We start from the raw sequence: 25,426 nt of genomic DNA on the forward strand, positions 1-25,426 counted from the left end.
GGGGGATTGACCATGCTAAATTGTGAATTGACAGACTGTAACAAACATCCTGTTTCTCTATTCACTGTACAGGGCACACTCACACACATATAATAATGAGGCAACTTTAAATGACCAGCTTTACTACATAGCACCTCGTGATATTCTCGTTCTTAGTCTAGAAACTTAGCTAATGTTCTGGGGACCCAGGTTTGAATCCAGCCACGGCCCATGGTGGAATTTGAATTCAATAAAAAACTATCTGGAATTAGGACTCACCTGATGAAGGAGCAGCATTCCGAAAGCTCATGATACCAAATAACCCTGTTGGATTTTAACCTGGTGTTGTGAGACTTCTTACTGTGCCCACCCCAGTCCAACACCAGCAAGTCCACATCATATCAGGAATTAAGACTCTACTGATGACAATGAAACCATTGTCGATCGTTGAGAAAAAACATCTGGTTCACTGACGTCCCTTTACGGAAGGAAATCTGCCATCTTTACACAGTCTGGCCTACATGTGACTCCATTGCCACAGTAATGTGGTTGACTCGCAACTGCACACTGAAATGGCCGGGCAAGACACTTTGTTCGAGTCATATGGTTATACAACACGGTAAACAGGCCCTTTGGCCCAACGAGTCCATGACAAGCAGGTTCCCGAAATTCCTTTTGCCTGCGTTTGGCCCATATCCCTCTATACCTTCCCCGTCCATGTATCTGTCCAAATTTGGAATTGTACCCTCCTCTACCACCTCCTCTGGTAGCTCATTCAGTTCAAGAGCAACTAGGTTTGGGCAATAAATGAATGAAATTGAAAAGAAAATTGACCAATTTCAGAGAGTAAAAGTGGACAAATTCCTAGCAGCTGAGATTCTACCCCCAAGGCTATGAACACGGCTATGTCACCCAGAGGTAATGAATGCTCGGCTGAGATTCTACCCCCCAAGGCTAGAAAAGAGGTCGGTCGCCCAGAGGTAACAAATGCTCTGCTGATGATTTTGCAAATTGCCAGATTCCTCAGCAGTCCCAAGGGGGTGGATATTAGCAAATTGAATATCTCCGTTCAAGAATCGGGAGGGAAAATAACAGAAAAGGAAAATTAAAAGTTGAAAGACCAGTCAGCCTGACAGAATTAATGTGCGTCATATTGTAATCTCGAATGAAGGAAATCTCAACAAAGCACGAAGGATGGAAAAATCGAATCAGATAACATGTCTGTGGAAAATCAACTTTGCCAAATTTACCAGAGATTTGTTTGGAAAAATAATTTGCGGGATAGATAAAAGGAAAACAGTTGATGTATTATAGATGAAGTTTAGAACTGTACGAGGCATTGGTCAGGCCACATTTGGAGTACTGCGTACAATTCTGGTCGCCCTGTTATAGGAAGGATGTTGTGAAACCAGAAAAGGGGCAAGAAAGGATTTATAAGGATGTTACCAGGACTGGAAGCTTTGAACTATGAGAGTGCAGATAGGCTGTGATTCTTTTCTCTGGAGTGCCGGAGGATGAGAGGTGATCTTATAGAGGTTTATAAAATCATGAGGGTCATGGATAAGGTGAGTGGCTGAGATCTTTTCCCCAGGGTAGAGGAGTCCAAAACTAGAGGACGTAGGTTTAAGGTGAGAGAGGAAGGTACCCGAGGGGTAACTTTTTCACATGGCGGGTGGTGCGTGTATGGAATAAACAGCCAGAGGAGGTGTTTGGGGCGGGTACAATTACAGCATTTAAAAGACATCTACATGGTTGAAATATATCTATATGGATACAAAATTGGCTTCTTGACAGAAGCCAGAGGGTGGTTGTAGAGAGTTGTTTTTCAAACTGGAGGCCTGTGACCAGCGATGTGCCTCAGGGATCAGTGCTGGGTTCACTGTTATTTTTCATTTATATTAATGATTTGGATGAGAATATAGGAGGCATAGTTAGTAAGTTTGCAGATGACACCAAGATTTTGGCATAGTGGACAGTGAAGAATGTTATCTCCGATTGCAACGGGATCTTGAACAATTGGGCCAGTGGGCTGATGAATGGCAGATGGAGTTTAATTTAGACAAATGCGAGGTGATGCATTTTGGTAGATTGAACCAGGGCAGGACTTATGCAGTTAATGGTAGGGCGTTGGGGAGAGTTGCAGAACAAAGAGATCTCGGGGTACATGTTCATAGCTCCTTGAAACTGGAGTCACAGGTGGACAGAGTGGTGAAGAAGGCATTCGGCATGCTTGGTTTCATCGGTCAGGGCATTGAATACAGGAGTTGGAACGTCTTGTTGAAGTTGTACAAGACATTGGTAAGGCCACACTTGGAATACTCTATGCAATTCTGGTCACCCTATTATCGAAAGGATATTTTTAAACTGGAAAGAGTGCAGAAACGTTTTACTAGGATGTTACCAGGTCTTGATGGATTGAGTATTAAGAGAGGCTGGATAGACTGGGACTTTTTTTCTCTGGAGCGTAGGAGGCTGAGGGGTGATCTTATAGACGTCTATAAAATAATGAGGGGCACAGATCAGCGGGATGGTCAATAGCTTTTGCGAAAGGTAGGGGAGTCTAAAACTGGAGGGCATAGATTTAAGGTGAGAGGGGAGAGATATAAAAGTGTCCAGAGGGGTAATTGTTTTATACAGAGGGTGGTGAGTGTCCGGAGCAAGCTGCCAGAAATAGTATTAGAGGCGGGTACTTTTATGTCTTTTAGAAACCATTTTGATGGTTACATGGGTATGATGGGTATAGAGGGATATGGGCCAAATGCGGGGCAATTGGGACTAGCTTAGGAGTTTAAAAAAAAAGGCCGGCATGGACAATTTGGGCTGAAGAGCCTGTTTCCATGCTGTAACCCTCTATGACTCTATGACATTTGGAAATGTACATGGACAGGGAAAGATTTAGAGGGATATGGGACAAACGCAGGAGAATGGGGCTAGCTTAGTATCAGAAAACTAGTCGGCATGAACGACTTGGGCCAAAGATCCTGTTTCCGAGCTGTATCTCTCTCTGATTCTATATTCAATTAAATGCCTGAGGAATTCACCCCAGTGGTGAGGAAATTACGAGAAAGAATCTGAGGCACAGAAATGTCTGCACTTGCAAAGGCAAGGATTGATCAGGGATAATGAGCACGGATTTCATAAAATCATAGAATTCTACATTGCAGAAGGAGGCCATTCGGCCCATCGGGCCAGCACTGACCACAATCCCACCCAGACCCTATCCCCATATCCCCATGCATTTACACCAGCTTTTCTCTCAGACATTAAGGGGCAACTGAACATGGCCAATCCACCTAACCTGCACATATTTGGACACTAAGGGGCAATTTAGCATGGCCAATCCACCTACCCTACACATCTTTAGGCACTGAGAGGCAATTTAGCACGTCCAATCCACCTAATCTGCACACCTTTGGACTGTGGGAGAAAACCTACACAGACATAGGGAGAACACGCAAACTTCACATCGACAGTGACCCAAGCTGGGAATCGAACCCAGGTCCCTGGCGCTGTGAGGCAGCATTGCTAACCACTGTGTTTGATTAATTCAATCATATTTTTTGATGAGGTAACCAGGGTTGTTGATAAGAGTAATGCATTTGGTGTGGTCCATATGGACTTTAGCAAGGCTTTTGATGAGGTCCCTCATGACAAACTGGTCTCAGCAGTTTCTCCCTCAATGACAGTAAACTGAGTGTGAACAGCCCATTACATGGACGATTGAGAAACTCCCCTCAATTTCAGGAGATGGAACTGGATCAATAATGTTTGGATACGACATACACATTTGACTTGGGAAATCTAGGAGCTCAGCGATGAATTGAGAAGACTAGGTGGGGCAAGCTACATTTGATTTCCCCGGGGACCTGCTGTAAATTCCTTCTGCAGGGTGTCCAATTAGAAAGGGGCAGCACAGCGGCACAGTGGTAGGCGCAGCACGGTGGCACACTGGTTTGCACTGCTGCCTCACAGTGCCAGGGACATGGGTTCAATTCTGGCCTCGGATCACTGTCTGTGTGGAGTTTGCTCATTCTCCCACCGTCGGTATGGGTTTCCTCCAGTTGCTCCGGTTTCCTCCCACAGTGCGAAGATATGCCGGTTCGGTGGATTGGCCATGCTAAATTGCCCCTTGGTGTCCCAAGATGTGTGGGTTAGGGGAATTAGTGGGGCAAATATGTGGGGTTACGAGGTGAGATGCTTTTTGGGAGGCACGGTGCCACAGTGATTAGCATTGCTGTCTCACAGCGCGAGGGACCCTGATTCAATTCCGACCTCAGGTCATTGACTGGTTGGAGTTTGCACATTCTCCGGGTGCTTCCGTGGGTTTCCTCCAGGTGCTCCAATTTCCTCCCGCAGTCCAAAGATGGGCAGGTTAGATGGTCTGGTCATGCTAAATTGCCATAGTGTTCAAAGATGTGTAGGTTAGCTGGGTTGGCCATGCTAAGCTGCCCCTTCGTGTCCCAAGATGTGCAGGTTAGTTGGGTTGGCCCCTTAGTGTCGGGGGGACTAGCTAGGGTAAATGCATGGGGTTATGGGAATAAAGCCTGGGTGGGATTGTGGTCAGTGCAGACTCGATGGGCCGAATGGCTTCCTTCTGCACTGTGGGATTCTATGATTTTATGAAATCCATCCTCACTATCCCTGATCAATCCTTGCCTTTGCAAGTGCGCTGCCCCTAGAATTCCTTCTAGTAATTTCCCCACCACTGAGGTGATTTCCTCAGTATTTTTATTGCATACAGGTTCAGAGAGAGATGCAGCACGGAAACAGGCCCATCAGCTCCAGTCATCCGAGCTGATCAGGTTTCCGAAACTGAACTAGTCCCATTTGCCTGCATTTGGCCCATATCCCTCTAAAGCTTTCCCCAACCATGTACCTGTCCAAATGTCTTCTAAATGCTGTAACTGTAACCGCCTCTACCAACTCCTCTGGCAGCTCATTCCAGGCACGCACCACCCACCATGTGAAAAAGTTTTCCCTCTCACCTTAAACATAACCCTCTAGTTTTGGACTCCCATACCCTGGGAAAAGATTTTGGCTATTCACCTTGTCTATGCCCCTCAAGATTTTATAAACCTCGATAAGGTCACCCCTCATTCTCCGACACTCCAGGGAAAAAAGTCCCATTTTATCTGCCCTCTCCTTATAATTCATAGCTTCCAGCCCCAGTAACATCCTTGCAAATCATTTTTTGCACCCTTTCCAGTTTAATGACACCCTTCCAATAACAGGGCAACCAGAATTGTACGCAGTATTCCAAATGTGGGCTTACCAATGTCTTGTACAGTTGTAAACTTTACCTATAATACATCTACTGTTTTCCCTTTGTCTATCCTGCAAATTATTTTTCCACAAAATCTCTGGTAAATTTGCCGAAGTTGATTTTCCACTGACATGTTACCTGATCCGATTTTTCCATCCTTCGTGCTTTGTTAAGAGTTCCTTTATTCGAGATTACAGTGTTACCCACATTAATTCTATCAGGCTAACTGGTCTGTCAAGTTTTACTTTTCCTTTTCTGTTATTTTCCCTCCCAATTCTTGAACTTAGATCTTCAATTTACTAATATCCACCCACTTGGGACTGCTGAGGAATCTGGCAATTTGCAAAATCACCAGCCGAGCATTCGTCACCTCTGGGTCTACCTCTGTTATAGCCCTGAGGGGTAGAATGTCAGCTGCTGGGAATTTGTCCATTTTTACTCTATAAAACTGGTCAATTTTTAAAAATTCATTCGTGGGACGTGGACATCGCAAAAAGGCCAACATTAATTGCCCAAAACCTGCTACCCTTGAACTGAATGAGCGACCAGACAAGGTGAAGAGGCGGGTGCAATTACAACATTTGGACAAGTACATGGATAGGGAAAGGTTTAGAGGGATGTGGGCCAAACACAGGCAAAATGAACCAGTGGAGTTTCGGGAACCTGATCGGCATGGGCAAGTTGGGCCAAAGGTCCTGTTTACCGTGTTGTATATCTGTATGACTCTAACCAGGTGTCTTGCCCATCCAATTCCGAGGGCAGTTGCGAGTCAACCACATTGCTGGGGCCCTGGAGTCACAAATAAGCCTGACCGGGTAAAGACGGCAGATTTCCTTCCCTCCGGGACGTCAGTGAACCAGATGGGTATTTTCAGCAATCAGCAATGGTTTCATGATCATCAGTAGATTCTTAATTCCAGATATGATGTGGAGATTCCCGCGTTGGATTGGGGTGGACACAGTAAGAAGTCTCACAACACTTGGTTAGAATCCAACAGGTTTATTTGGTGTCACGAGGTTTCAGAGTGCAGCTCCTTCATCAGGGGAGTCCGAATTCCAGATATTTTTTTTTATTGAATTCAAATTCCAGCACGGGCCGTGGCTGGATTCAAACCCGTGTCCCCAGAAAATTAGTTGCGTTTCTAGACGAATAGCAATAATACCACGAGGCCATCCCCTCTCTGTGTTTTTCTCCAGTAAAGCTGGTTACCTAAAGTTGCCTCATTATTATTTGTGTGTGTGTCCTATACAGTGAATATCGAAACAAGATATTTGTTACAGTCTGTCAATTCACTAAAGGGCAACTTAGCATGACCAATCCACCTCACCTGCACATCTTTGCATACTAAGGGGCAATTTAGCATGGCCAATCTACCTAACCTGCGCATCTTTGGGCATGAAGAGGCAGCTTAGCATGGCCAATCCCCTAACCTGCACATCTTTGGACACTAAGGGGCAATTTAGCATGGCCAATCCACATAACCTGCACATCTTTGCACACTAACGTGCGATTTAGCATGGCCAATTCCCCAAACCTGCACATCTTTGCACACTAAGGGGCAATTTAGCGTGGCCAATCCACCTAACCTGCAAATCTTTGGAGTGTGGGAGGAAACCCACGCAGCCACAGGGAGAACATGCAAACTCCACACTGAACGAAGGCCAGAATCAAGTCCGGCTCTCTGGCCCTGTAACGCACGGTGATGGGGTTTTACTGAGTACGTCTCCCTGTGTTGTATCTGTCCCCTGAGTGTTTGAGGTATCTACACAGAGAGAGAGAGAGTTATCACGTTATCATCATTACTTCATAGTGCCAGGCTGTTGCCCTTTGGAAACTAAACAGTTTGTTTCAACAACACATTTGTCAGTTGATGGATATTCGTTATTTTTGATTAGAGAATTAGCTGCAGAAATTTCCATGGGGCTGGCGTGTTGAAATGAGAGATTTTGAACAAATTTCTTCTATCTGTCTTCTCTATGTAGAACACACCTAACACACAGACAATAATGAGGCAACTTTAAGTAACCAGCATCACTGGACAAATACATGGAGCGGCGGTTGCCTACTGGTATTATTGCTAGACTATTATCCAGAAACTCAGCTGAAAGTTTATTTATTAGTCACAAGTAGGCTGACATTAACACTGCAATGAAGTTACAGTGAAAATCCCTGAGTCGCCACACTCTGGCACCTGTTTGGGAAATACTGAGGAAGAATTCAGCATGGCTAATTCACCTAACCTGCACACGTTTGAACTGTGGAGGAAACCGGAGCACCCAGAGGAAACCCACGCAAACACGGGGAGAGCATGCAGACTCCACGATGACAGTAACCCAAGCCGGAAATTGAACCCGTGTGCCTGGCGCAGTGAGGCAGCAGTGCTATCCACTTTGCCATCAGGGGACCCGGATTTGAATCCTGCCATAGACAATGGTGGAACTTGAATTCAATAAAAAAAACTATCTGGAATTAAGAATCTACTGATGACCATGAAACCATTGTCGATATTCGGAAAAATCTCATCTGGTTTGCCTGCGTTTGGCCCATCTCCCACTAAACCTTTCCCAACCACGTACCTGTCCAAATGTTGTAATTATACCTGCCTCCACCACCTCCTCTGGCAGCTCATTCAGTTCAAGGGCAGTTAGGGATGGGCAATAACTGCTGGCCTGCCAGTGACGCCCATGTCCCACGAATGAATTGAAAAATAAATGACCAATTTCAGAGAGTAAAAATGGACAAACTCCCAGCGGCTGAGATTCTACCCCCCCCCCCCCCGCCCCCCCGGGCTAGAACAGAGGTAGGTCAGCCAGAGACACTGAATGCTCGGCTGAGATTCTGCTCCCCAGGGCTATAACGGAAGTAGGTGGCCCAGAGGTAACGAATGCTCGGCTGATGATTTTGCTATTTCCTGGATTCCTCAGCAAGATGGTGAATATTAACAAATTGAACATCTGGAAGGATGAAATCAGGAAGGAAAAAAAGGAGCAGGAAAATTTTAAAAACGACAGGCTAGTGAGACAGGCCAGAATGAATGTGGATCGTGTTGCAATCTGGAATGAAGGAACTCTTAGCAAAGCACTGGGACTATGGGAAGAAACATATTTAGCATGGCCAATCCATCTAACCGTACATCTTTGGTCACTAAGAGGCAATTTAGCATGGCCAATCCACCAAACCTGCATATCTTTGGACACTAAGGTGCAATTTAGAATGGCCAATCCACCTAACCCGCATATCTTTGGACACTAAGGGGCAATTTAGCATGGCCAATCCACCAAATCCGCATATCTTTGGACACTAAGGGGCAATTTAGCATGGCCAATCCACCAAACCCGCATATCTTTGGACACTAAGGGGCAATTTAGTATGGCCAATCCACGTAACATGGTCAATTTTAAGAACTAAGGGGCAATGTAGCATGACCAATCCACTAACCAGCACATCTTTGGACACAAAGGGGCAATTTAGCATGGCCAATATACCTAGCCTGCACATCTTTACACACTAAGTGACAATATAGCATGGCCAATCCACCTGAGCTGCACATCTTCGGACACTGAGGGGCAATTTAGCATGGTCAATCCAACTAACCTGCACATCGTCGGACACTGAGGGGCAATGTAGCATGGCCAATCCGTCTGACCTACACATATTTGGGCACTAAGGGGAAATTTAGCACGGCCAATCCACATAAGCTGCACATCTTTGGACACTCAGGGGCAATTTAGCATGGTCAATATATCTGACCTACACATCTTTAGACACTAAGTAACAATATGGCATAGGCAATCCACTTCACCTGCGCATCTTTGGACTGTGGGAGGAAACAGGAGCACCCGGAGGAAACTTATGCAGACATGAGGAGAACATGCAAACTCCGCACAGAAAGTGACCCAAGCGGGGAATCAAACGAGGGTCCCTGGTGCTGTGAGGTAGCAGTGCTAACCACTGTGCCACCGCAAAAAAAAAAGAGTCAAATTGTACCACAATGTGCAACAGTTGTAACTGGGAAGCTATCACCATTTAGATTATTTATTAGTCACAAGTAGTAGGCTTACATTAACTCCGCAATGAAGTTACTATGAAAATCCCCTAGTCGCCACACTCTGGCGCCTGTCCGGGTACACTGAGAGAGAATTTAGCATGGCCAATGCACCAAACCAGCACGCCTTTAGGACTGTGGGAGGAAACCGGAGCACCCGGAGGAAACCCATACAGACACGGGAGAATGTGCAGACTCCACACAGAACCAAGCCAGGAATAGAAACCGGGTCCCTGGCACTGTCAGACAGCAGTGCTAACCACTGTCCTACTGTGCCGCCGTGTCTGTGTCGTGTTTACATGTTCTCTCTGCATCTGCGTGGGTTTCCTCCGGGCGCTCCGGTTTCCTCCCACACTCCGAAAAGCATGCTGGTTAGGTGCATTGGCTGTGCTAAATTCTCCCTCAGTGTACCCGAACAGGCACCGGAGTGTGGCGACCAGGGGAATTTCACAGTAACTTCATTTCTGTGTTAATGTATGCCTAATTTTAATACTAATAAATAAATTTATAACTTTCCATGTTGAGTGCCCATGAGGATCAAAATCTCTTGAATGTCAATGATTCACACCTCACCCTCCAAACGCCAGCTTTCCATCCTGAGCATGACCTATTTGTCCAATCCATGCTGTCATAGAATCTCAACAGAGCAGCAGGAGGCCATTCAGCCCATCGAGTCCGCACCAACTATTTGGCAGTGCATCTCATCCAGATCCAATCTCCGTAACCCCACATATTTACGCCGTTAATCCCCCCTTACCCTCACATCCTGGAACACTGAGCGTCAATTTAGCATTGCCTATCCCCCGAGCCTGAACATCTCTGGACAGTGAGGGGCAATTTAGCATAACCAATCCACCTAAGCTGCTCATCTTTGGACACTAAGCGGCAATTTAGCAAGGCCAATCCATTTAACCTTTACATCTTTGGACGCTAAGGAGAAATTAAGCATCGCCAATCCAGCTAGCATATACATCTACGGTCACGAAGGGGCAATTTAGCATAGCCAATCCACCTGAATTGCACTTCTTTGGACACTAAGGGGCAAGTTAGCATGGCCAATCCATCTAACCTGCATACCTTTTGGACTGCGGGAAGAAAGTGAAGAACCGGAGGAAACCCACGTAGACACAGGTAGAAAGTGCAAACTCTACACAGACAGAATCGAATTTGGGTCCCTGGCGCTGCAAGGCCTCAGTGCCCAGCACCGTGCCACCCCGTGCTGACCTTGACTTGGCGTTTGCCTTCAGAAAACTGAAATATTTTTGACCGACAACTTTCTCCCTTCTTTCGCCTGCTCGTCACAAGCACATTCTTCACGTATGGAACCAGGTATTGAATGTTTCTGAACTTTTGACTTGTGGTAGGGGGGCTTTACACTCAACCCAGACCCTTTATCCGCGACGCAAATAGGCTTTATCGAGCGCACTTCAGAGACTTGGCTGTGGCGGGATGAGTCAGAGTCATAGAGCAATACAGCACAGAAACAGGCCCTTTGGCCCCACCGGTCCATGCCCACCATGGTGTTCTCCCAACTTGTCCCAATTGCCCCCGCATTTGGCCCATATCTGGACTGATTTCCCTACTCCACAACTTCGGTGGATACTGAGACCAACTGAGACCAACTCTACCCCTCTGACCTCGCCCTGAATGATAGCAGCGATTTCGCCAGTCACTATCTGTGTGGTGCAGTCTCAGAGAGAACGCAGCATTGCCACACGGAACAATCAACCTGTTACATCTTGAATCTGTTACAAGGACACGTGCAATCCATGTCCATTTAAGGTTATCACACACACATCAGCGCACTGGACTGCTGTTAAATAGCGAGCTCGCCACCCCTCTCCAATTCACAGACCTCCCAACACTGAAGACAACTGAAGTCACGAGGACAGGTTAGAGTGAGAATATCTGTTGTTCTTTTTTCAGCTGTTGGACCCCTTTGACTCTTGGTCATTTTAATTTCTTGTGTTTCAGATTACTTGCTTAGGTGAGTTGTCAATAGATCTTTTTCACGCGCTGTGAGATCCAGGTAAAATATGCTTATTCGTTGATTTAAGGACAGCTTAATTTAGATACACTGGTGGATGATGCGGGACCTTCAGGAGTGGGAGAGAAAGATATCTAATGGATAATATTGGTCAAAAAGTATGGACTCAGGGCGTATACGGGCGGCACGGTGGCACAGTGGGTAGCACTGCTAAGCTCACAGTGCCAGGGACACGGTTCGATTCCCGGCTTGGGTCACTGTCTGTGTGGAGTTTGCACGTTCTCCACCGTGTGGGTTTCCTCCGGGTGCTCGGGTTTACTCCCACAGTCCAACGATGTGCAGATTAGGTGGAGTGGCCATGCTAAATTGCCCATTAGTGTGCAACGATATGCTCGCTGAGGGAGTGATCAAATGTTCTCGAGCCCTTCTCCGTGACGCTGGATACTGATCCAATGTTCCCAGCTCCCGGTGACCCTCTCTCTCACTATCTCTCTCTCTCTCTGTCTCTGGCTGGCTGTCTCTGACTGTCCCCCTCTCTCTGGCCATTTCTCTCCTTCTATCTCCATCATTATCTATGTGGATTGGCCATGCTAAGTTGCCCCTTAGTGTCCAACGATGTACAGGTTAGATGAATTGGTCTTGCTTAACTGTCCCTGAGTGTCCAAAGATGTGTAGGTTACGTGGATTGGCCATGCTAAATTGTCCCTTAGTGTCCAAAGATATGCAGGCTAGATGGATTGGCCATGCTAAATTGTCACTTACTGTCTATAGATATACGGGTTAAGTGGATTGTCCATGCTTAACTGCCACTTAGTGTCCAAAGACGTGCAGGTTAGATGGATTAGCCATGCTAAACTGCCCCTTAGTGTCCAAAGATGTGCAGATTAGGGAGGATTGGCCATGCTAAATTGCCCCAGACAGAGTCTCTGAGATCGTAGTCCCAACTCAGGGCTTGTGATCAGTACAGAGGCATGATTTCAGACCATATGGAGAGGCCATGGCCTAATGGTATTATCACTAGACTATTAATCCAGAAACTCCGCTAATGTTCTGGGACCCCGAGTTCGAATCCCACTACGGCAGATGGTGGAATTTGAATTCAATAAAGAGGATCTGGAATTAAGGATCCACTGATGACCATGAAACTATTGTCAATTGTCCAAAAAGACCATCTGGTTCACGAATGTCCTTAAGGGAAGGAAATCTGCCATCCTTACCCTGTCTGGCCTACATATGACTCTCAACTGCCCCTCTGAAATGGCCAGGCGAGATACCCAGTTCAAGGGCAACTAGGGATGGGCAAATGCTGGCCCAGGCAGCGACGCCAACGTCTCACTGGTTTGAGGGAGTGGATATCCCTCTCCAGTTCAAATGCTGATGTTTGAATATTCCCGCCAATGGTTTTGTCTGATGAAGACCATAGCAATCTACTTCCTTCACAGCCTAATGTTGCTTTGTACTGGAAACTAACATGTCAAAGGAAGTGATTAAGAAATAACTCAAGATCCATAACGGACACAAAACGTAAATGTCAAAGCACATAGCTACACTGTGACAACTCCTCGCACATGAGAACATCACAAAAAGTATGTAACGAAGCTGAATTTCAAATAACTTTCATAGGGAAAAGATACGTGTTTATTTTTCATTCATTCATGGGACATGGACGTTGCTGACTGGCCAGCATCTTTTGCCCACCCCTACTTGCCCTTGGATTGCTATAACTGAGTGGCTTGCTAGTCCATTTCAGAGGACAGTTGAGAGTCAACCACGTTGCTGTGGATCTGGAGTAACATGTAGGCCAGACCAGGTAAGGATGGCAGATTTTTTGATTTGATTTGATTTTGATTTGATTTATTCCTGTCACATGTATTAACACACAGTGAAAAATATTGTTTCTTGCGCGCTGTACAGGCAAAACATACCGTTCATAAAGAAGGAAACGAGAGAGTGCAGAATGTAGTGTTACAGTTATAGTTGGGTATGGAGAAAGATCAACTTAATGCGAGGTAGGTCCATTCAAAAGCCTGACAACAGGGAAGAAGCTGTTCTTGATTCGGTTGGTATGTGATCTCAGACTTTTGTATCTTTATCCTGACGGAAGAAGGTGGAAGAGAGAATGTCCGGAGTGCGTGGGGTCCTTAATTATGCTGGCTGCTTCCATAGAATCATAGAAACTCTACAGTGCAGGAAGAGACCATTCGGCCCATCGAGTCTGTACCGACCACAATCCCACCTACCCCCCGATCCCTACATATTTTACCCGCTAATCCCTCTAACCTACGCATCTCAGGACACGAAGGGGCAATTTTAGCATGTACAATCAAGCTAACCCGAACGTCTTTGGACTGTGGGAGGAAACCGGAGCACCCGGAGGAAACCCACACAGACACGAGGAGAACTTGCAAACTCCACACAGACAGCGACCCGCGCCGGGAATCGAACACAGGTCCCTGGAGCTGTAAAGCTGCAGTGCTAACCACTGTGCTATCGTACCGCTTTTAAGGACGTTAGCGAATCAGTTGGGTTTTTCCGACAATCGACAATGGCTTCATTGTCATCAGTGGATTCAATTCCAGATATTTTTTATATAATTCAAATTCCACCATCTGCTGTGGAGGGATTCGAACTCGGGTCCCCGGAACATTAGCTGAGTTTCTGGATTAATAGTCGAGTGATAATACCACGAGGCTGTCGACTCCCTACGTTTCCTGAGATCAGGCCTCCGCACTGATTACAAACCCTGAATCGGGGCTATAATCAGAGGCTCTGCCACAGCAATGATCTCCTGCTGAAGTGGACCACAATCAGTGATTGTGACCAGTGTGAATGTCTCCTCGAGTGGTGGGGCGGGGGGGGGGGGGGGAGGCGTTGTAACTGGTACAGGAATCTCTGTGCTGTCACCCCCCTGTATGCAGGGACTGTGATCACAGGCCCATGATTACTGTGAGTGTGAGCTGTGGTCAGTCCGTGTCTCAATGCAGTCCTCACTGCGAATGAACACTGCGTGGCTGTCACCCCGTTTCATGTCTCCGAGATGATCCCACTGTCTTTCTGTTGCAGGGTGTGTTGAGCTGATCCGCTATGAAGTCTGTCGCTCTCCTCCTTCTGGTTTGCATCTGTGCCCGCGAATTGGACGCAACTCGGCTGAACGATGAAGTTTTGCGAAGAATTGTCAAGGAGTGAGTGCTTCATAATTCAGCGTCTTTCTTCAAACAGTCGGCATGGTGGCACAGTGATTAGCACTGCTGCCTCACAGCGCCAGGAACCCGGGTACAATTCCTGGCTCCGGTCACTGTCTGTGTGGAGTTTACATGTTCTCCTCATGTCTGTATGTGTTTCCCCCGGATGTTCTGGTTTCCTCCCACAATCCGAAAGATGTGCGGGATAGGTTGATTGGCCGTGGTAAATTGCCCCTTAGTGTCAGGGGGATTAGTCGGGTAAATACATGGGGCGACGGGAATATGGATGGGTGGGATTGTGGTCGTAGCAAACTCGATGGGCTGAATAGCTTCCTTCTGCATTGTAGGGATTCTACGAATGGTATTCCGAACGGGGGGGCGGGGGGGGGGGTGTTCTTCAAACATGGGGCAGTGCATGTGCCACTAATTGTGTCACTGCTGGAGGTAGCAGTACATAGGAATATAGGAATTAGGAACAGAAGGAGGCCATTCAGCCCTTCGTGCCTGCTCCGCCATTGAATCAGATCATGGCTGATCAATCCCTGGTCTCAAATCCACCTCCCCACCTGTTCCCCAAATCTCGCTTTCCCTTTTATTATTAGACATATGCCTATCTCCTTCTTCAAATCATTCAACAAGTGCAGAGATCGTGTTTCCCCACATTATAGCACTGACAATACTCCCAAGCTTTTTTTATTTACTCATAGAATCATGGAATCCCTACCATACAGAAAGAGGCTATATGTGTGCATGCATGTGCATGTCCATATGTGTGTGTACATGTGCACGTGTGTCCGTATATATGTGTGTGTGTGTGTGTGTGTGTGCGTGTGTGCATGTCCATATGGAGAATCATAGAATCCCTACAGTGCAGAAGGTGGCCATTCGGCCCATCGAGCCTTCACCGACCACAATCCCACCCAGGCCCTATCCCTATAACCTCACACATTTACCCTGCTAATCCCACTGACACAAAGGGGCAATTTAGCATGGCCTGACCCGCACAGCTTTGGAGCACCCAGAGGAAACCCACGCAGACACGGGTCAGAATGTGCAAACTCCACACAGACAGTTAGCCGAGGCATGAACTGAACCCGGGTCCCTGGCGCTGTGAGGCGATTCGTGAGACAAGGGCTTCGCTGGCTGGCCAGCATTAATTGCCCATCCCTAGTTGTTCGTGTTCAGAGGGGCAGTTGTTAGTCAACCACATTGCTGTGGCCTTGGAGTCACATGCAGGCCAGACCGGGTGAGGACGGCAGATTTTCTTCCGAAAGGACATTAGTGAACCAGGTGGGTTTTTCTGACAATCAACAATGGTTTCATGGTCATCAGTAGATTCTAAATTCCAGATATTTCTTTATTGAATTCAATGGTTATAAAATATTTAACGGTAACAATACCCTGAAACATAAGTCCCCCCTAAATTTCATTCTCTCTTTATTTTATCATCATTCTATCCTCACTTTCTTTCGTTATCTTTCTGGCTCTCTCCGCCCCCCCCCCCCCACCCTCCCCCACCCCCGCCCCCGCTCGCCCGTCACTTCACCCCTACCCCCCCCCCCCCCCGCCCCCCCACAAAAAAATGTCACCTCGCTGCCTTATTTGCAACGAGTTGAGTGGATTTCTGAACCCATTCACCTCTCACTCTCACCCTGGGTGCGATTCCATGCATACCAACCGTGCCTCAGCTGAGATTGCGTTAACCAGGAGTTGGGTGAGGGTATGCCTAGCAGTTTCCAGCACCTCTCTAAGTGAAGGGGCTTTAGCAGAACATTTCAGAGTCAGTTCACACACATAGGAACATGGGAATGAGGAGCAGAAGTAGGCCATTCAGCCCTTCGAGACTGCTCCACCATTCAATCAGATCATAGCTCATCTCTCCCTGGTCTCAAATCCACCTCCCCACCTGTTCCCCATATCACTTTAAATCATTTTTAAAATTAGAAATGTATCTATCTCCTTCTTGAACTCATTTAAGGATTCAGACTCCACCGTGCTATGGGGCAGCGAGTTTTACAAATTCACCACCCTCTGTGAGAAGTAGTTCCTCCTCATCTCAGTTATAAGTCCACCGCCTCTCAACCTATACCTGTGACCTCTTGTTCTAGATTGCCCCATAAGAGGAAACATTTGGTCTACATTTACTCGATTATTCCCTTTTTGCATTTTATATGCCTCAATCAGATCCCCTCTCATCCGTCCAAACTCCAGAGAGTACAATCCCAAACTGTTTAATCTCTCTTCATACGTCAACCCTTTCATCCCCAGAATCAATCTGGTGAACATCCTCTGAACTGCCTCCAATGTCACCATATCCTTCCTCAAATAAGGAGACCAAAACTGGACACAACACTCCAGATGTGGTTTTACCAAAGCTCGATACAATTGCAACCACAATCTTCTACTTTTATACACCTTAAATGCAATAAATGCTTGCATCCCATTTGCCATTTTTGTTCCGGCTGCACCTGCATACCGACTTTCTGTGATTCATGAACACAGACATCCAGATTCCTCTGCCCGGATGCATTTTGAATCTGCTTCGCATTTAGATAATAATTTGCCAAACTATTTTTTTTGGCCCAAGTGGACACTGGCTGGTGCGTTTTTACAACAACCCAGGACACTTTCACAGTCTACCGTTATTCAGACTAGGGGCGGGATTTTATGGCCTCACTCGCCCCGAAAACCGCCCAAGGTCAACGGACCTTTCCATGGTCTGCTCCCTCGTCTGCTGCAATTGTCATGGAGGGCGGGACGGTAAAATTCCGGTCGAGATTTCCATTGTAGATTTGCTGACTGACTTCATGTTACACCAGCTGCCAGGGTGGGATTTGAACCGGGGTTTCCCGGGGAAATTAACTGGGTTACGAGTCCGGCAACATTACCACGACTCCATTAACTCGCGATATTTCCCCATCTTTCCAGTTTCCACACACATGGCACCACCTGCACAGGGGAAACTATCCCCTTCTCGGTGGCTCTGTGTTTTCAGCGGGGCTTTGAGAGAGGAGAACAGTTGCTGGATAAGAGTTGCTTTCATCGAAACATATAATCATAGAAACTGGAAGCAGGAGTAGGCCGTTCGGCCCTTCGAGCCTGCTCTACCATTCATTTTGATCATGGCTGATCATCGAATTCAGTATGCTGATCCCCCCATCCTCCCATATCTCTTGATCCCTTTAACCCCCAAGAGCGATATCTAATTTCTTCTTGAAATCACACAACGTTTTGGCCTCAGCTACTTTCTGTGGTAGTGAATTCCACACATCAGTTCTAAAAGATTTATCCCTTATCCTCAAATGGTGAACCCTAGTTCTGGACTCCTCCACCATTTAGAACATTCTTTCTGAATCCACCCTGTCTAACCCTGTTTGAAGTTTCTAAGTTTCTATGAGATCCCCTCTCACTCTTCTAAACTCCAGTGAATATAATCCTAATCGATTTAGTCTCTCCTCATATGTCAGACCTGCCATTCCAGGAATGAGCCTGGTAAAACTATGTTGTACTCCTTCCATAGCAAGGACTCCTTCCTCAGATAAGTACACCAAAACCAGCCTCCCATCCATTGACTCTGTCGACACTTCCCACTGCCTCGGCAAAGCAGCCAGCATAATTAAGCATCCCACGCACCCGTGACATTCTCTCTTCCACCTTCTTCCATCGGGAAATAAATACAGAAGTCTGAGGTAACGTATCAACCGAATCAAGAACAGTTTCTTCCCTGCTGCTGTCAGACTTTTGAATGGACCTACCTTGTATTAAGTTGATCTTTCTCTACACCTTAGCTATGACTGTAACACTACATCCTGCACTCTCTCTATGAACAGTATGTTTTGTCTGAGTAGCGTGCAAGAAACAATATTTTTCACTGTATGTTAATACATGTGACAATAATCAAACAAATCAAATCAAAACTGCACACAATACTCCAGGCGTGGCCTTATCATCGCTCTATGTACTCGATCCCTCCATGCGCTCAGTTCCCTGGGGTTGAGACCCCATGCCAAAAAGAATTCTCCTCACCTCTGTCCCCTTATTCTCAAACTATGATGCCAGAGCAAATGGGCGCGATCTTACCGTCTATTCACGCCATGCTCCCGTTGCTGCGAAGAGGGATAATTTCGGGGCAAGCCAAATCTCTGTTAACTGCCGCGGGATGGGAAAATCCCACTGACATGAGCGGTTGGAAGAATTTGACATGGGCTCCCTCACCATGGGGAACTTTCTTTCTGAATCTACCCAGTCGAGTCCTGTTGGAATTCGACAAGTTTCTGTGGTAGCAAGTTACACACATGCACCACTCTGTGGGTGAAGGAATTTCTCCTCACGTCAGTTCTGAAAGGTTTACCCCTTATCCTCAAACTATGACCCCTTGTTCTGTACTCCCCCACTATTGCGAATGTTCTCACTGAATCTAACCTGTCGAACCCTCTTAGAATTTTACAAGTTTCAATGAGATCATAGACTCATAGAATCCCCACATGCAGAAGGAGGCCATTTGGCCCATCGAGTCTGCACCGACAACAATCGCACCTAGGCCCTGTTCCCGTAACTCCACATATTTACCCCGCTAATCCCTCCAACCTACGCTCCCGGGACAAAAGGTGGCAGTTTAGCATGGCCAATCAACCTAACGCGCGCATCTTTGGACTGTGGGAGGAAACTGGAGCACCCAGACGAAACCCACGCAGACACGGGGGAGAATGTGCAAACTCCACACAGATAGTGACCTGAGGCCGGAATTGAATACAGGTCTCTGGAGCTGTGAGGCCGCTTTGCTGACCACTACGCTGCCGTGCCGCCCTGTAACAGAATTATAGAATCCCGACAGTGCAGTAGGAGGCCATTCTGCCCATTGAGACTGCACCGACAACAATCCCAACCAACCCCTATCCCTCTAACCCCACATAGTAAACCCATTAATCCTCTGACACAAAGGGTCAATTTACCAAGACCAATCAACCAAACCCACACACCTTTGGAGATCCTCTCTCATTCATCTAAACTCCAGTGATTATAATCCTAACCGAATTAATCTCCCTTCATAGGACAGACCTGGTATCCCAGGAATCTGCCTGGTAAACCTTCGCTGCATTCCCTCTATAGCTAGGTTTACTATGGTCCTTTTCTCTCCCCCTCCTTAGTTTTCACGATGTCCGGCAGAATGGGACAGACCAGTTCTCCTTCCTCATCGCTTTGAAGCCTAAACAGTGTAAGACTTACACTGCCGATTTGTATACGAATCACAACATAACCAGTGGGCAGCCAAGGATCAGTACGAACACCGATGACTTCCAGGAAAAGGTGAACTACATTGCTGTTTACCCGGACGCCAAGTGTTCGGAATACAAGATATTCTTCAATCGGCGTGAAAATAAGTGGCTGTCTGTGTGGTTTGGAGAGCAGGTGGGAAGGAACAATTTGTTGCAAGGCGGGGGCTGTGTGATATTCTACACTGAAAAAACCCCTTGCACCGTGACGTGCCACACCGGGAAGCACTTCATAGATGTTATGGCTCCTCTCAAGGAGAGGCCCTTCATCGAATGGAGATCAGACAAATCAAATTCCGTTCACAAATACTTTGTCTATGGAGAATTGAGCAATTGCAACACGGATAGAAAGGAACGGATCATTCATCGCTTCGAGTGCCTCGATGAAGGTGAATGCGACGCCAACGGTAGTTTTCTGTTCCGGAAATGTGAGGAGAACAAGGCCTGTGAAACATGTAACCGTCAGAATCATTACTGCGTGAATTAAAATGAATCAATCTCCGTCATTCCCTAAATCTCTCCATTCCCCCCTCCCTCCCCCCTCCATGGTGCGCTCTTTCCTCCTCTACACCTATTCCGGATAAGGGTCACTCCCTGGACACTCCCGAATCGCTTCACTGTCTTATTCACCCCACACATACACTCTCCGACAATCTATATGCTTCTGCTCGACAGATTCTCCTGCCTGAGCACATCCATTTCCGTCCGTGCAGCACTCGCACCCCTGGCTGATACTGACCAGCCCAGTCAAACTTGCCCTCACCCCCCGCCCCAACCGCCACCCCCACGCCTGGAGAAGATTCTCCGGTCCCACAATCTCTCTGCCACTCACTATCAAACAGATTAGACTCCCCCACCCCTCCAGCCCCACACACACACTCCCTGCACATTAGCTCTCCATCCAGTCTCCGCCCCCCTCCCCCCCAACACTCCTGGAAACATAGAAACTAGAAGCAGGAGTAGGCCATTCAGGCCTTTGAGCCTGCTCCACCATTCATTTTGATCATGGCGAATCATCGAATTCAATATTCCGATTTCCCCCTTACCCCTCATATCCCTTTATCCCGTTTGGCCCAAGAGCTACATCTAATTTGTTCTTGACGTCACACAACGTTTTGGCCTCAACTTCTTTCTGTGGTAGCGATTTCCACACATTCACCACTTTGTGGGTAAAAAAATCTTTCCTCACCTCAGTTGTAAAAGGTTTCTATAAAGGGTTGCCAATCATGCAGCTCCGCTTGATTGGCATCCCTTCCAAAAACATTCACTCCCTCCGCACCGAAGCACAGTGGCAGCCGTGTCAGCCATCTGCAAGATGAACTGCAGCAACTCACCATGGCTCCTGCGAAAGCAACTTCCAAACCCATGACTTCTATCATCTCGAAGGACAAGGGCAGCAGATCTGTGGGCCCACCACCATCTCGGGGTTCCCTTCCAAGACATTCACTATTATCCTCAGGCTATGACCCCTAGTTCTGGACTCCCCCACGAATAGGAATATTCTTTCTGAATCTACCCTGTCTAACTATGGCAGAATTTTACAAGTTTCTCCGAGATCCCCTCTCACTCTTCTATACTCCGGTGAATATAATCCTAACCGACTTAGTCTCTCCTCATATGACACACCTGTCATCCAAGGGATCAGCCTGGTAAACCTTTGGGGCACTCCCTCTGTAGCACGGATATTCTTACTCAGATAAGGGCACCAAAAGTGCACACAATACTCCAGGTGTGGCCTCACCACTGTCCTGTATACTTAGTCCGTCCATGAGCTCTGTCCCTGGGAATGAGTCCCCATCCCCAAAAAATCCTGCACAGTCCATTCCACATCCAAAAATGTGGCACAGGAGCACAATGGTTAGCACTGCTTCCTCACAGCGCCAATGACCCGGGTTCGATTCCCGGCTTGGGTTACTGTCTGCGTGGAGATTACACGTTCTCCCCTTGTATACATGGGTTTCCACCCGGTGTTCCGGCTTCCTCCCACAGTCTGAAAGATGTGCTAGTTAGGTGCATTGACCGTGCAAAATTCTCCCTCCGTGCACCTGAACAGGCGCTGGAGTGTGGCGCCTCGGGGATTTTCACAGGAATTTCATTGCAGTGATAATGGAAGCCTACTTGTGACATTAATAAATGAACTTTAAAACTCTTCAATGGGCTCTGCATTCCAACAACCCCCTCCCCCCACTTCCCATTCAAACAATCCTGCTCACTTCCCATTGAAACAATCCCCCTCCACAAACACATTTAAACAATCCTGCTCACCCCCCATTGAAACAATCCACCTCCCCATCCACATTCAGACAATCCTCTCCACGAGTCTCTCTGTTCCACGCGCTCCTCTCTTTCTAACTCTCGCACAATGTCACATAATTACAGGTGATCACAATCGCTTCCCACCCCCATGCATCCTTCCCAAGCACCGCTCAGTACACACACAAGAACAATCCAGCACCAATCCCCACACACACAACGCACACACACACAGACCAGTCAAGCACCAATCCCCACGCACACACGCAGACCAGTCCAGCACCAATCCCCACGCAGAAACATTGACCAGTCCAGGACCAATTTCCCCCACCACACACACGCCCACAGACCAGTGCAGCACCGATCCCCCCCCCCCCCACCCAGACACAGACCAGTCCAGCACCAATTCCCCCCCACGCCACACACACATGCTCACAGACCTATCCAGCACCAATCCCCACACGCAAACACAGACCAGTCCAGCACCACTCCCCACGGACACACGCAGACCAGTCCAGCACCAATTCTCCCCACCACACACACACACGCGCACACAGACCAGTCCAGCACCAATCCCCCCCCCCCCCCACACACACACACGCAGACCAGTCCAGCACCAATTCTCCCCACCACACACACACACGCGCACACAGACCAGTCCAGCACCAATCCTCCCTCCCACACACGCACACACGCTCACATACCTACCCAGCACCAATCCCCCCCCCACACACACACAGACCAGTCCAGCACCAATCCCCATGCACAAAGACGGGCCAGTCCAGCACCAATTCCGCCCCCCACCCCCCACACACACGCACGCAGACCAGTCCAGCAGCATTCCCACCCCCCCTCCCGAAACACACAGACACACGGAGACCAGTCCAGCAACAATCTCCACCCCCCTCCCCCACACACACGCACAAACATTCCTTCCCTACGTTCACTTCTGTCTCCCCAAACGTGACCTTTATTTCCACAGTTCTCACTCTGGGCTCACACATTGCCACCTCCCAATGCATCCCCACAATAATCTCACTTTCTCTCCCAGAGACCCTCACCTTGCTTCCCGATCGCCTGCAGTGTCAAGCATGGCCGGCGCGATCGCGTGAACGCGACAAGTTAAAATCGCTGAACAATTTTGCTGAGATGCTGCGTTCGATTTGTAAAAGTAACAATCTATTAAATGTGGAAAGAAGCAACATTCAGTCCAGTGGGATTGTTTTTCCTTGTGTTAATTTCCGCTTGGCAATAAAGCTTGAGCTGCAATCTTGTTGAGTCCTGAGCTTCCTGTTTTTTATCTGGGAGTTTAATTTTAGGAGGGAGAGGGAGGGTGAAGCGGGGAACAGACCATTAGCGGGACAGAACAGACCTTCAGAGATTGTGCGAACATTCTCCTGAGGGGGAATTCTCACCTTGTAACTAACGTCGCCTTAACATGATAAACGGTTGTGACCTTCCACACAAAACACCAAACTGCTGTGAATGAAACAAAGGCAAGCTTGCACCTTGAACACTGAGAATCATAGAATCCCTACAGTGCAGAAGCAGGCCATTTGGCCCATCGAGTCTGCGCCGACAACAATCCAACCCAGGCCCTATCCTTGTGACACCAAGTATTTGCCCTGTTAACCCCCCCCCCCTCCCCCCCCCCCCCCCCCCCCGACACTAAGCGGGCAATTTAGCATGGCCAATCCACCTAACCCGCACATCTTTGGGCACTAACGGGCAATTTAGCATTGGGCAATGCAGCTAACCTGCACATCTTTGGGCACTAAGGGGAAATTTAGCATTGGCCAACCCACCTAACCTGCACGTCTTTGGACACGAAGGGGAAATTTAGCATTGGTCAATCCACCTGATCTGCAGATCTTGGTACACTAAGAGGCAATTTAGCATGTCCAATCCGCCTAACTCGCAAATCTTTGGAGTGTGGGAGGAAACCGGAGCAACCGGAGGAAGCCCACGCAGACACGGGGGCTGAGGAGAATGTGTAAACTCCACACAAACAGTCAATGGAACCCGGATCCCTGGCGCCATGAGGCAGCGGTGCTAAGCACTGTGCTGCCTCAAAAGTCACTGGACAGGAGCCAGGTACTGTTCTAAATCAAGGTAGGACTGTAGTCCCTCGACCTTCTGTGGGGGTGTCCCCCATCGCGCCCCCCACCCTCCCCCACGCCACCCCCCTCCCCCCCAAATTTCAACTCCTTTTAAATCACCTCCCCTCTCCTCCAGTTAGTTCAGGGATTGAGTTGCTGCTGAGCAATGTGACCCCCCCCCCCCCCAACCAACCCCCACCCCCACTTTTCAACTCCTTTCAAACCACCTGCCCTCCCCTCCCGGTAGTTCAGGGATTGAATTGCTGCTGAACAATGTGACCCCCCCCCCCCACCCACCCCTCCCGCAGCACAAACCCCTGGTATTTGAGAATTGATGCAGCAATTCCATACATGGATTTTGCCATCACACAAAACTGTTTCCTACAACAGAAATCTGACGGTTGGAAGGATGAGTGGATTTGTCATTTTAAGTAGACAAGTCCCAGCCTTCAATGCTCAAAGAACAAAGAACAGTGCAGCAGGAACAGGCCCTTCGGCCCCCCCAAGCCTGTGGCGATCATATTGTGCTGTCTAGACCAGCCGCCTGTATCCCTCTATTCCCTGTCTGTTCATGTCCCTATCCAGATAAGTCTTAATTTCGCTCACGTAACGACCTCAACCACCTCATTTGGCAGTGCATTCCAGGCCCCCATCACACTCTGGGTAAAAAAAAAACTTCCCCTGCACATCTCTAATGAACCTTTCCCCCCTTATCTTGAATTTGTGCCCCCTTGTAATTCTCATTTCTGCCCTGGGAAAAGGCTTCGAACTGTTCACCTTATTTATAGCCCTCATAATTTTATAAACTTCTATCAGGTTGCCACTCAGCCTCCGCCTTTCCTGGGAGAATAACCCCAGTTTACTCATTCCCTCCTCATAGCTAATACCCATCCATACCAGCAACATCCTGGTAAACCTTTTATGTACTCCCTTCAAAGCCTCCAATTCCTTCTGGTAGTGTGGTGACCAGAATTGGACACAGTCTTCCAAATGTGGCCGAACCAAAGTTTAATACAACTGTAACATAATTTGCCAAATTATATACTCGATGCCCTGGCCTATGAAGAAAATGTATGCCATATGCTTTCTTCACAACCTTTACCACCTGTGCTGCCACTTTAAAGGATCTGTGAACCTGTACTCCCAGATCTCTCTGTGTGTCTATGCTCCTGATGGTTCTGCTATTTATTTTGTAGCTCCCATCTAAATTGGATCCACCAAAATGCATCACCTCGCATTTGTCCGGATTAAATTCCATCTGCCATTTCTCCGCCTATTTTTTCAGCCTATCAATATCCTGCTGTATTCTCTGGCAATCTTCATCACTATCCGTAACCTCGCCAAT

General features: G+C 47.7%; 1 protein-coding gene across 1 annotated transcript; it reads left to right on the forward strand.

Moving 5' to 3' along the window:
* Window positions 1–11,146: 11,146 nt before the first annotated feature.
* On the forward strand, window positions 11,147–20,216 carry LOC144481659 (uncharacterized). The gene is made up of 3 exons (XM_078200789.1): window positions 11,147–11,179; window positions 14,338–14,456; window positions 19,604–20,216. Exons 2-3 carry the CDS (start codon window positions 14,359–14,361, stop codon window positions 20,214–20,216), a joined length of 711 nt encoding a protein of 236 aa, XP_078056915.1. The 5' UTR covers window positions 11,147–11,179; window positions 14,338–14,358.
* Window positions 20,217–25,426: the final 5,210 nt, after the last annotated feature.

Source organism: Mustelus asterias, chromosome 31, assembly GCF_964213995.1.
Source record: "Mustelus asterias chromosome 31, sMusAst1.hap1.1, whole genome shotgun sequence".
NCBI lineage: Eukaryota > Metazoa > Chordata > Chondrichthyes > Carcharhiniformes > Triakidae > Mustelus > Mustelus asterias.

What these genes read in the sequence shown, in the direction of transcription:
- LOC144481659 (XM_078200789.1), top strand. Translation starts at nt 14,359, where the DNA reads ATGAAGTCTGTCGCTCTCCTCCTTCTGGTTTGCATCTGTGCCCGCGAA. An exon ending in TTGCGAAGAATTGTCAAGGA is followed by an intron (nt 14,457 to 19,603) that starts GTGAGTGCTTCA and finishes CCCCCTCCTTAG; the next exon opens with TTTTCACGATGTCCGGCAGA.